The following is a 12859-nucleotide window of genomic DNA, read 5'->3' as shown; positions in this document are numbered from 1 at the left end:
CCTGTCATTCATCCGCAAACACACTCACATACGAGCACACACACACTCATCCTTACTCTTATATATACATGTGTGCCATCTACAGGTAGCCGCAGCAACGATACCCACAATCACTGACCCATCCCCCCACAAGCTTGCTTCGATTTTCTAACGAAATCGAAATTCTACACTTCTGAGAGCATAGAGAGAAAGGCAGAGAGTGAGGGAGAGCGTCAACGAGAGAGAGATTGTGATGTGGACTGAGAGAGTGAGATTCATAGAAAGAGCAAATTGCGCTTTACGAATGCATTTCGTTCAAGCTGCAACGGCACAAAAAGTTTTTGAGAATCAACTATGTACAAGTCGATGTCTATATGATTATAGAAAGTTTCTCTTACGTTTTAAAGTCTCCGCTCGACAGCTTATACTTAAAATTTTCCAGTTCAACGCTGTTAATAATTCATGACAAATATTTGGATGCAGACACAAGCACGCCACACACTAAAAACAGCACGTTTAGTATCACACATACGCACACTTGCACACGGCCGACGAACACAGCGCGTAACTTACACAGCAACAAGGAAAATTTGTGTTGCGTGCTTTTAGGCGCCCGCAGGACTAGCGCCAGTCATGACTGTCCTTTGCCAACTGAGGACACGACAAGCTTGTTAGCTTTAAAGCGTCACCGAAAGGATTGCACTTGAAGCTTCCACTGCTGACCAACTTTCGGCTCTCGTCTGCTCGGCTTGCCCTCGTGAGCCACTCGGCCGCTGTCTCTTCTTCGTGCAAGTAGGCCAAACCAGAAACGAGCCTCCTTTTTATTGAATTTTTGCGTACATATCAGTTACGAAGCTTTCTGTGGGAACCTCTGGCTTGGGATTGGGGCACAATGACAGTTAAAGCTGAAACGTATGCTTGCGGTATATTGCAAGGCAACAAAGTTGTAAACAAATCATTAAGACCACAGAGAAAGTGCTTTATACCAGTTAGACAGGGATCTGACTGTGTGCATATAAACTCATATGTAGTATGAATGAGTGCTTGGGGTAGATACACTGAGCTTTTTACCAAAAGCTATTACCCTTATGGCTTTTAACTGTGATGAACGTAGAAATAATGGTAATTGAATTGCGTTCTTGAATTGTGACGGGTACTTGGTAAATTTGTGACTTAAATCAAGCATTTCATATTAGTTTGTAAATATAAATTAGCAGAAATTAATTTTAAAAGAAAGTAATAGAAGTCTCATTTTCAAATTGTAACTGCCTTTCTAATACGAAAGCACTTCATGTTTAAGAAAAGCTATTAAAGCTTCTGTATCCCGAGAAGAATGTAAACAAGAAAAGCTTGCTCTTGCAGCCATTACAAAGCAACAATGATAACAAAGTTTGAGCCACGATACAATTATACAAGGTAGTCTCGTCGGAAAAAGCTGTCCGACTTTAAACAAAACAATGAGTGCGAGTGAAAGAGTCTCAGCACAGCAGTGTGAGCGAGACGACAATGAAATGCGCATTAACCCTTAGACGATGATATTAATATTTACATAATTTGAAGCTAATATTAATGTCTTTTTGACATATTTCTAAAATGTAAGTTGTTTATGAATAATATTAACAATATATATGAGAATTCTCTAATTCTCGAAATGTTTTAATTCTATCCGTATCTACGGCATACATTGCAAAATGTCATTTTTCACAAGGGTTAATTGCAGAAAAAAATTCGTCCGCAGACAACCTCTTGCGTCGAAATACGAATGCGTACTGACGGAAGCTTTTTCCGACGAGACTACCTTGTATAATTGTATCATGGTTTGAGCCATGATACAATAACACAAGGTAGTCTCGTCGGAAAAGCTGCCCCTTATCGACAGTAGAGCTTTGCGATTAACCCTTCAATTGTGCATAGGGTTTAATTGTTCCACTATATTAAAAAGAGTTGAAATGTTTTTTATAATTTAATTTTTAATAGTTTAGAAGTTGACAGTAATCGTTATTTTTGTTTTTGATTACTAATTATTTTGTTCAGGTTCTTAATTCTATCATAAAGTTCAAATATATATATAATATAATTGCAATCTGACATTTTTGTCTTGCGCAAGGGTTAATCTTCACAAAAAAAATCGTCCGCGCACAACCTTTCGCTTCAACAAGCACGAGCGCACTGACGATAGTGGCTCGAAGCCGAACGTTAAGGCACGCGACGAGACTACCTTGTGTTATTGTATCATGGTTTGAGCAGCGAATGGTCGAGAGCTTTTACAAAAGCAACAACATTATGCAGGCAACAAAATATTTTGCGTGTATTTTTGTTTGCATGACATTTTGTTTATTCTGAGAGGCATTTCTGCTGCTGCCGCTGGCGCGGCTGCTGCTGCTCAGTCACCAACTGTCGTTGATTCAATGTTCGCTAAGAGTTAGAAACCCAATTTTAGGTGGATGAACACACACTCCCACACTCAGCTGCATTGGGTAAGATGCACATTGGGCTGGGGTAGATCGGAACATATGGAAAGGACTCTCACAATTTATAGTCACTTAGATTCAATAATGGCTAAACAAGAAAATTATTACTGCTCATGATCGACTGGTATCATAATAAAATATGTGTTTAATTTAGGGGCATTATTTTAATTGTTTTAGAGTTTAACTATTTGGTCGGATTGAGACCACAGTGAAGTAAATTTTTGTTAAGTTTCGACATTTCTGCTTTGCGTCTCTGTCTCTTTGCGTTTTGTAGCGCGCAGTTGCCGTTGCTCTGCTGTGTTGTATTTCTCCCCGTGGTTGCGAGCGTGTGCGTGTGGCGGTGTGTGTATTGTTTGTATTATTTGTTGTTCGCCAGCAACAACAACAATAAAATGTGTACTCTTGTTGTTGCCAACTGTGTACGCGTGTGTGTGAATGTGAAACAGGGAGAGAGCGCAAGCAAGAGAGGGATAGAGAGAGCGAGCTGTGTTTCATCTGTTGTTGTTCTCTGTTTGCCATAGTCGTTGCACAGTGGGACAATCAATAACTAACGTATATGATTTTGTTATTCGGAAATATTCTGTCTTCCTATGATTTTCTATAGCTTCATGTTATTACTATAGTTAGGTCGATTAATTATAAACATTATTTAAAATATGTTTCAGTCTAAGTTGGAATGAAGACTAATGATTTGTGAATTTTTTATAATTAGAGGCAATAAAATAATAATGGTGTTCTAATTTTATTTAAAATCTATGCACATGTGTTTATAAAGTTTGTATTTAAGTTAAGGTGTTTTCGAATTACGCATTATCTAAAATCGTACAATAATATAACAGATGATGCCCACTGTATGTTGTAGTCGCTGCTTGCCTGCTGCTCAACTGCCGTCGTCGCTGCGACTGCTCCTGTTGTTGTTGTTGTTGTTATTGTTATTGTGTTGTGTTCTACTGTAGCTGATAGATACTGAGTATCTGTGTGTTTAGTCGCTTTCGTCGCTTGAAACGTGAAACATACGACAACCGAAAACGAAATTAAAATTGCAACTTTTTATGTTACGTCAGTCAGTCAGTTGTTTGTCGCTGTCACAGTCACGGCATAGTCACAGCACATTTGACGTCGCAGTTGCAGTCGCAGTCGTCGTCATCATCGCTTGCGTCGCTGTCGCAGCGGACAATTTTTGGCGCCGTTTTCCGTGCGACACTGGCTTAAAAAATAAGAGCGCGCTTTAAATTTCTTACGGAAACGCTTTTTCAAATCTCCCTCGCGGTGTTCGCAAACTGCCAGAGTACAGGTAAAATAAACAATTTCGAGATATGTACGTACGAAGAAAATGTTTTTGAAAAATATACATACGAGTATGTACATACATACAACAACAACAACAAATACAACAACGCCTTGGCCAGATAAGCAACAACAATACAGCAACAAGAAAAATTCTATATGCCATAGTGTAACTGTTTCTGTGTCTGTGTATAGAGTGTACATTGTATATGTATTTGTGCCTTTTGTTGCTGCTGCTGCTGCTGCTGCTGTTGATGTTATTGTTGTTGTTGTAGCTGTTGTTGTTCTATCTAACAAAGTTATTACCTTTGCCTTCATTGCTGTTGCTGCTGCTGTCATTGGCTGGGTGGGTGAAACGGGGAGGGGGAATAGCCGGGTATTTCTGCAAGTTTTGTGTGTGTTTTGTTAGCTTTAGAAATATTTTTGTGTTTTCTTGTTTTGCACGTTGCTGTACTTCTTGTGTGCTGTCTGTTGTCGATGTTGTTCTTACTGAACAATTATACTTACATTCTAATATTCATTCCTTCTTGTTTACAAATGTATGTACATATGTTTGTATTCATAAATGTGTTGAATGTACATTGTGTGTATGTATATGTATACATATATATTTTATGTTAATAGACAAAACACAATTAATATTGTCAGCTAGTTTATTGTTTGCCCTCTCCACTTCGTTATACAACAACAATAAGAACAGTTGCGCAGGCGGTACAATAACAAAAAAAATCAGCAAGCAGCAGCAGAATCTACAACAACAAAACAAAGTCGCTCGCTGCTCTGGCGTTGCTGCTACTGCTGCTGTTGTCGATGTCGTTGTTGCTGCGTCAGCGACGCTGGCAACTGTTAAAGGCGAACAAACAAAACTAACGAAAACAACAAAAACAAATGACGAATAATACAGAACATACGACAACGACGAGAGCAGCAGCAGCAACAGCAAAGGCAATAACAAAAGCAACGCCAACAACAGCAACAACAATAGCAGCAGCAGCAAAAACAACAACAGCAACGATAACAACAACAGCCAGAACCGAAACACGCGCGAAGCGTTGATGATGATAATGAAGTTGGCAGTGTTGATAATAATGATGACGACAAAAACAACATAACAACTGTGACACAGTGGGCAATTCGTCGCGAACAAATTTAAAATATCAAAATGCGGCGAATGTAATACTGTTAAAAAAATTATTTATAAACATTTTTCCGAAGCCAAAGATCATTAAATTGTTTTGCTAAACTAAATAAATAATAAATATAAATATATATAGCAGAAGAGTAATTCTGACCACTGTGCGCACGTTGTTTTTGTGCCAAACTGGTGGGCTTAACGCAAGGTGCTGAAAGTGGCGGGAAAATTTGTTAAAGATTTGAGCGACAGCACACAGAGAGACGAAGGAAAAGAGAGCGAGAGTCTTTGCGATTTATAGAGAGGAAAAGTGACAAAGAAAGGGAGAGGAAGACATAGAGTACGAATGAGTGAGAGAGAGCGAAAGAGAGGGAGTGTAACACTGAGTGGGTTGATTAGAATCAAAACAGGTAGTTGCAAGTTGCAACAAAAAGCAGCTGTGCAGTTGCATCCACGAACATGCAAGCAGGCGAGTTATTAAAACGAGTCACTGCCGAATCTGAGAGTCAGCTCTTGTTCTAATGATATTATTGTTATCAAAGACCAAGACCAAGTCTTGACAAGAATTTGTAACAACAAAAGCAAGTACAGTCAAATAGCCTGCTATTTATTATAATAGTTATTGTTGGTGTTGGTGTTGCTCTTACTGTTATTGTGGCTATAATAATATGAAAGGTAAACAATGTAGCGACTGTCGCCGTTGTCACGAAACTGCTCACAAAAACAACAACAAAAGTGGTCACCCTGTTTTATTATATTTCACAAACACACATATGTATGTATGTACATACATATGTATGTAGTTATGACAACAACACAAGCACAGCAAAAAAGCTCTTGTCGCTTGACGAAGGCATAAAGCTGCTGTAGTAATTGTTGTTGCCGAGACATTAGCAATTCCAACACAATTGCACACAGTCAATACAACACTGGGAAATAGCGATGGGTCAACATCGAGACACTACGATACTATCGTGAATTGTTTGTTAAATAGGCAAATATTATATACAAAAACTTTATCCTAATTTGCGATACAATATAGCGAAACTATCGAGGATAGTGTATATTTCAAATCATTGATTATCATCGACATTTTCGCGTTTCTGTTGCGAGTATAGCAAACTTTTCTCTTGTTGTTCTGTCCGCCAACAACAGCAACCAGAACACGAGTAGAAACAACAACAACAAAGTGGCTAGCAGGTATTGCAGTCACTGTTGTTATCAGTGTGCTTCGCTTGGCAGTAACAACGCCAGGCATTGCAACATTCAACATCAACAGTAAAGTGATTGCAAATTCTATAATTAACACAGGCTGCAACAGCAAACATAACAACAAGCAGTGGAACGAATATGACCACCTCAACGCCCAGCAGCAGCAACAGCACCACCAATAGCAACAAAACTAACAACACCTGCAGTAGCGGCGGTAACAACAACAGCAACAACAACAACATCATCAACAGCAACAACAACGATAACAACAATCGACAAAGCATCAGCAACGGCGACGGCGGAGGCAACGAGCGAGCAACATCAGTAGCAACTTTTTACAACGGCAGCAGTCCGAGTGCAACAACTGCAACCATAGGATCAACAAATCGTGTCATGCAAGCGGACGAGGATTTCAACATTCGATTCGTTAATTTGGTGCGCACGCATCGCTGTCTCTACGACAAGAAAGTGCCCGAGTATCGCAACAGGTGAGTTCACACTTTAGTCAGCCCGTTAGCGATGGCAACTAGTCTCGTCGTGAGTTCTCATCGATAGTACAGTGACAATAATATTAGTGATGTGCGAATTGGTCAACGGATGTGTAGATAAGACAGACTAGGGTTTCAAAAATAATCTGTCACTTTTTTTGTTATTCATTCAAAGCCATGTTTAAGGAGTTAGTTTATTGGCTAGAACATGGTAGACAGTAAAATCATAAAATGAAATTACAAAAACACAATATGAATTGTATGTATTATAAATTTAAGTTTTGAGTTTCTCTGATCACTTGAGTTAGTTTCGTAGCTGAGCATTCATTTCGTTAGCTTAATTACCAATCAGAACAATAATAACGATCCTTTTTATTTGAATCGTTCCAGAGACAACCAGGAGAAGGCGTGGGCGCTTATCTCGAAGGAAACCCGAGAGAGTGGTAAGTAATCTGTAAAATATTCATTTTTATTAAACACACGTAATAATATGTATATAATTTTAGTTATTCACTGCAAGGAGAGATGGAGGAACCTTCGTGCCTGCCTCTCGCGCTACATCAAGCAACAGAGTGGATCCGAGCCACAGCACAAACCGTACTACCTTACTGAGCATATGGCGTTTTTGTTACCATTTCTTAAGTCTACGCGGAACTCTCTTGAGGGCAACTCGAGCTTGGCCACGCTCTTCCAGTTCTCCCAGCAGCATTTGCATCTCCATCAGCAGCAGCATCAGCAGGAGCATTTGTATTGCAACAACAACAACAACACTAGCATCAATAACAACAACAACAACAACCATGTTATAAACGATTCTATGGAGATGAAGCAGTCTCTTTCGGACAACGACGACGAGGAGACAATTGATGCTTTTGATCCCGCCATAGCTGCCACCCTGGGCATGCACTGCACCACCTCGACGACAGGCGGCAATGCGATGACTGTTCCTGGTTCGCCAGCACACAGTGATACGGCCAGTGCTAATAGTCTGCAGAATTTCATACCTGATGTGCAGCTAGCTGAGACCGGACCAGATTTAATATACAACGATACTTCATCGACGCCACTGCATCATCAACATCAACCGCCGCATTCCCACCATGCGATGGCCACTCACCTGCAACAGCAACAACAACATCCGCACTTTGAGCCAAGCAGCGCAAAGCGAATCAAGACGGAATGCGATGTGACCACTTCGGGTAGTGGAGCTGCCTTCTTTGGGGGCCTCAGCGTCACAGAGCACACGGACATGGAGTTCTTTCGAAGCATTCTGCCAGATATTGCAGCATTAACGCCGCAACAGCGGCGCAAATTCAAGATTGGCATTCTCGAGCTGATTGACGATGTTGTCGAACGCTATCCGTCCCATGAACGTTACAATAGCACTCTGCTGAATGGCAGCGGAGGGATCAGTAGCACAGGTGGTGGTAGCGGTGGGGCGAATGGTGCAGCTGTGGGAGCCACTGGCAGCACTCCAACTAGGCAACAGCGTTGTAGTTCTGGACGAGATTGGCGCAAGTAAACGATAATTTGATGAAAGGTTGATGCCCAGAGTTGGGAAGCAGCTTGGAAAGCCAAAGATGTTAGGAAAACTAATGAATATTCAGATGTATATACATAGCTTATTGATTTGTTTCCAAAGATGTTTAATCAACAAAAAGCTCTCCAAAGATAGCCAGCCGTTCAACTCTTGGAACAACCATTGGAAACTGCCCAAGTGTTGTGTGCTCAATGTGTTACGTGTACTTCTAGCCATTAAGTTGCAGATGCAGCAGCAACTTATTCCTTTCGTCCATAAGGGAAGCTTTGTAAATATTAATATTGATGTTACGTTAGACTAAGAAATATATAGATTGATGTACAAAAATCGTTACAGATTACACTAAAGATAATTAAAATCTTGCGAGGTTCCTATACTCGCGAAACAGTCGTGTCAAATAAACAATTGGATGTATGAAAATATTATACGATACTCTTTATTATTAACATCGCGCAACTTCAAGAAAAATAATTAAGTTCATGATAATGGGGATCAGGATGGACCACTCTAAGAATCAGTTGAGAAAAATGCATTAGAATGCTCTAAATTCTGTCTAAAGCTAAATGTCGATTTTTTCTGTATTGTTCTTTACAACTTTGAAGCGCCAGTCTTGGGATAGAATTTCTTGGCAGGATCCTTGGCCATATCCAACAGGGTTTGGGCAGGCTTGAAAGGTGCGCCGTACAGTTCAGCATATGACTGCATTTTGCTAACCAATTTGCCAGCGCCGTACAGATCCACCCAGCGGAAGGGACCTCCGGTAAATGGCGGGAATCCCAAGCCGAAAACAGCACCCACATCACCCTCCAGTGGACTGTCAAGAATCTTCTCCTCCAGACACAAGACAGCTTCATTGACAAAGCGCGACACCATACGCAATGTCAGATCCTCAGGTGTATTGGCACCCTTGGAAACCAGCGCATACTTCTGCTTAAGGATTTCGTGTGCCTCCGTATTGACTGGACGGCTGCCCTTGCTTTGGCCATCGTATAGGAAAATGCCCTTGCCAGACTTGCGGCCTAAGAAGCCTGCCAATACCAAATCCTGCATCACTTGCAGATTGCCGCCGCTAAAGCGTTCGCCAAATGATTTGGCCAAATCCACGGCAATATGGGAGCCAACATCGATTCCGACTTCATCGGCCAATGTTGCAGCGCCTACAGGGAAGCCGAACTTCTTGGTGTACTTATCCAAATCCTTGGGATCCACTCCTTCTTGCAGCAGCCTATGTGAAAGACAAGGATTAACAATGCTACAATACGAAAATATGAATAAGAGTTTCACCTGATTGCTTCAGACAGGAGTGTGGCCAGAATACGTGTGGTATAGAACCCGGGTCCATCGCCCACTGTAATCACTACCTTGCCTTGTTTGAGACCTACAGCAACGGCTTGGGCGATGGTGTCCTTAGAGGTGCCTGGATGTGTAATGATTTCCAGCAGCTGCATCTTGTCGACGGGAGAGAAGTAGTGCATGCCCACTACCTTCTCAGGACGCGAGCTACCAGCAGCAATCTTCGTAATGGGAATGGCGCTGGTATTAGTGGCAATAACACAATGCTCAGGGACAACTGCCTCCAGCTCCTTGATTACTCGGTGCTTAATGTTAATATCCTCGAAAACAGCTTCGATAATAATATCGGCAGTCTTAAAGTCGTTGTAGTTTAGCGTGGGTAGCAGATGCGACAGCGTTTGATCGCGTTCCAGGGCCGTAATGCGCTTGCGCTTTAGAGCTGTTGCCAGACCCTTTTGCACTTGGCCAATACCGCGAGCAAGGCCTGCATCGGTGGCATCTTTCATAACTACATTGTAACCCTTGTCGACGGACACCTGTACAATGCCAGCACCCATGAGACCCGCACCAAGCACGCCCACAGTCTTGACAGGACGCTCTGGCTTGCCAAAGCGATTCTTCTTGCACTCAGTCTGGCCACGGAAGAGCGCAATGAGACCCTTTGATTCTGGTGTAGCCGATAATTCACCAAAGCCCTTGCGTTCCGACTCGTAGCCAGCATCAGTGCCCTTGTCGACGCCGGCACGAATCACATCCAGGATCTGTAAAGTAGCAGTTGTGATTGATTGTGAGTTATTTTTTTTAATTTTGGCGGGTGACGAAATTACCTTCAGAGGAGCGGGGTAGAGACCACCAGAGGCCTTGAGCACTTGCTTGCGCGCCGTATCAAAGATTTTGTTCTTGACAAAGTCCGTATCCATGATAAACGCTTGTAGTTTGTTGACCAAACCACTCTTTTCGCGATTCACCTGTCAAATTAAATTCCATGTCATCGAGTAAAAACGTAAGCTGTGAGATGTGTGGTTACTTACACGCAGTTTTCCACTGGCCAAGTCATTGGCCACTTGCACGGCAGTCTTCTCTAGATACTCGATAGTGTTTTGCTCAGCCGGCTGCAAGCCAGGACCGAGAGGATCGACAAGCAGGTCAACAATGCCAAGGCGCTTAGCACGATCGGCACGAACTTGTTTACCGGTCAAACTCAGGTCCAAAGCGGTGGGCACCGAGGATAGCTTAGGCAAACGGACGGTGCCTCCTCCACCAGGCAGCAGACCGAGCATAACCTCTGGCAAACCCAACTTAGTCTTGTTGTCCTTTGTAGCAATGCGATAGTGACAGGCCAAGGCTAGTTCTAGACCGCCTCCCAGACACACACCATTGATGGCGGCCACAATTGGCTTACGACTGCGCTCCATGCGCTCAAACATAATTTGTGCGCCGTGTGAAATAAGGGTAGCCTCCTCGGCCTTTTGGCACGCTTCTAGCATGCCGATATCGGCACCAGCCACAAAGCAGCCAGGTTTGCCCGAAATGAGCACCGCAGAGTTCACCGAAGGATTCGTCTCCAGCTCCTTAATCACTTGCTCGAACTCATTGCTCACCTCGGCGCCCAGCGAGTTGACTTTGACATTGGGAGAATCAATTTTAATGACCAGCACTCCATTTACCACCTTGGTGTGTAAATGCTTGTTAACAGCGGCTGGAGATGTTGCGGGATTTGTGGCCATTAGACGACGTTGAAATTGTGCTGCGGCGGGATAGGCTGTAATATGATAATGGTGATGTGAGTAGTGTGTATTAAACTACTTGTGTTTTTGTACTACGTCCAACATAATACTTTGGTATTATCTCATATGTGGAAGAGTACAAAGTTCAAAGTCCAATGATGCGATAGGCGGTGTTCGATTAGTTCAACTCGTATATGTTTATACTGTTTTGATTAACAGCACGTTAAACATTGTTCTTTCTTTTGGAAATATCTATTAGTATATCATTTATTCATCTATTTTTGGACAATTACCTCTAGCACATTTATTCTGCAACAATTGTTGTCGTGAAATTTGTCCAACTGCACTTAGGAATCTTGATGCCGACATTGCAACTCTTTACTCGTATTCAAACAGGTTCGTGATTTATCTAAAAAACTTATGATTAACTATTGTAGTGCACTTTATGCTTGGCAAAACTATTACATATACTTAAAACAACTGTTGTATTAAATCTTCGTGGCAAACTAATTTTTACTTGTTGCTTCAACTGCAAGTTACCAGCGGCAACTGTGTGACCGTAGTTTGCATTTAAAAATATACTAGTATATCATGATAATCGATACAGTATTCTAAATTATCGCATGTTAAAAAAGACTAGATTTGTGAATATGCAATTTGTAAGAAAGTGACCTGATCGAATTGTCAATGAATATTTAGGTTAGTTAGATGGTGCTTTTGATAGATTATCATGACAAATCTTGTAGCATCAGTCCAGTAGATGGCGCTTTTGCTATATTGTTATAGCGTCAGCTGCGACAACCTAAAACTAGATGGCGCTTTTGATGCATTATTTTGGCTACTAATTTACATTAGTTGAACTTTAATTATTATGGATGGCAGCATTATTTCAGTCTCGGAATGTTATGTGCACGGTTGCCATTCCAAAAAAAATTTGTGTACCAAAATTTTGTAAAAATGCACCAATTTTAGCAAAAATGTACCACAAATTTTTTTTAATTTTTTATTTTTATTTTCGGTATTTTTTAATACTATATTTTGTTAACGTTTTTTTTTTAATTATCTTTTATTTTTTCATATTTCATTTTTTTAGTATAGTAGAAAGAAAACAAAAACAGAACTTTCGCTTAAATAATAATAAATCAAATTTTAAACTATCTTAGTTATTTTTAAACAAGTAAGAAAGTTACAGTCGAGTGTGCTCGAGTGTGAGATACCCGCTACCCATTTTTAATAAAGGCAAAATATTGCGGTATCATTTTCAAAATATACCGAAAATACTAAAAATATACCAAATGGTATGTTTGGTATATCGATATAGTACACCATTCAAAATATACCATAAACGGCTCAATATACCAGATTGTCAGCCAAAGCAACTAAGACCCCTACTAAGTAGGCGTTTTTGCCCATACAAAAGTATTTCTTTAATAACTTCCACAATTTTTATTTGATCAGAACCAAATTTTCAGGAATCATAACTACTACAGTAATTATTGTATATACCAAAATTCGTAGCTCTAGCTCTAAAATTACACTTGTTATTCGATTTTTTTGATTTGCGGGGGCGGAAGTGGGCGTGGCAAAAATTTGAAACAAACTTGATCTGCGTGCAAACATAACAAATGCTGTCGAAAAAAAATTATAGCTCTATCTCTTATAGTCTCTGAGATCTAGGTGTTCATACGGACGGACGGACAGACGGACAGACGGACAGACAGACAGACGGA

The 12859-nt window shown here is 41.0% G+C and overlaps 2 protein-coding genes and 1 long non-coding RNA gene across 4 annotated transcripts; 1 reads left to right on the top strand and 2 right to left on the bottom strand.

Moving 5' to 3' along the window:
• Nucleotides 1-3435: 3435 nt before the first annotated feature.
• Nucleotides 3436-8883, top strand: LOC117563955 (hybrid signal transduction protein dokA). Of its 2 annotated transcripts, XM_034242527.2 has the most exons (4): nucleotides 3436-3744; nucleotides 6181-6569; nucleotides 6960-7012; nucleotides 7076-8883. In XM_034242527.2, the coding sequence occupies exons 2-4, from the start codon at nucleotides 6220-6222 to the stop codon at nucleotides 8089-8091; spliced, it is 1419 nt and encodes a 472-aa protein (XP_034098418.2). In that variant the 5' UTR covers nucleotides 3436-3744; nucleotides 6181-6219; the 3' UTR covers nucleotides 8092-8883. The 2 variants fall into 2 exon arrangements, with proteins under 2 accessions (XP_034098418.2, XP_034098419.2); XM_034242528.2 differs by lacking the exons at nucleotides 3436-3744; nucleotides 6181-6569 and adding an exon at nucleotides 6767-6828.
• On the bottom strand, nucleotides 3640-4721 carry LOC127565236 (uncharacterized). Its single transcript, XR_007954615.1, has 2 exons — nucleotides 4245-4721; nucleotides 3640-4119 (listed from the first exon to the last, which is right to left on the bottom strand). It is a non-coding gene; the product is annotated as an uncharacterized LOC127565236 (long non-coding RNA).
• On the bottom strand, nucleotides 8522-11686 carry LOC117563953 (trifunctional enzyme subunit alpha, mitochondrial). The gene is made up of 6 exons (XM_034242526.2): nucleotides 11595-11686; nucleotides 11423-11538; nucleotides 10434-11164; nucleotides 10230-10370; nucleotides 9394-10163; nucleotides 8522-9334 (listed from the first exon to the last, which is right to left on the bottom strand). The coding sequence occupies exons 2-6, from the start codon at nucleotides 11496-11498 to the stop codon at nucleotides 8698-8700; spliced, it is 2355 nt and encodes a 784-aa protein (XP_034098417.2). The 5' UTR covers nucleotides 11499-11538; nucleotides 11595-11686; the 3' UTR covers nucleotides 8522-8697.
• Between the last annotated feature and the right edge of the window lie 1173 nt (nucleotides 11687-12859).

The sequence above is a fragment of the Drosophila albomicans genome, chromosome 2L, assembly GCF_009650485.2.
Source record: "Drosophila albomicans strain 15112-1751.03 chromosome 2L, ASM965048v2, whole genome shotgun sequence".
NCBI lineage: Eukaryota > Metazoa > Arthropoda > Insecta > Diptera > Drosophilidae > Drosophila > Drosophila albomicans.
Note: the sequence above shows the minus strand (reverse complement) of the source record. Positions and strands in the feature narration are given on the sequence as shown.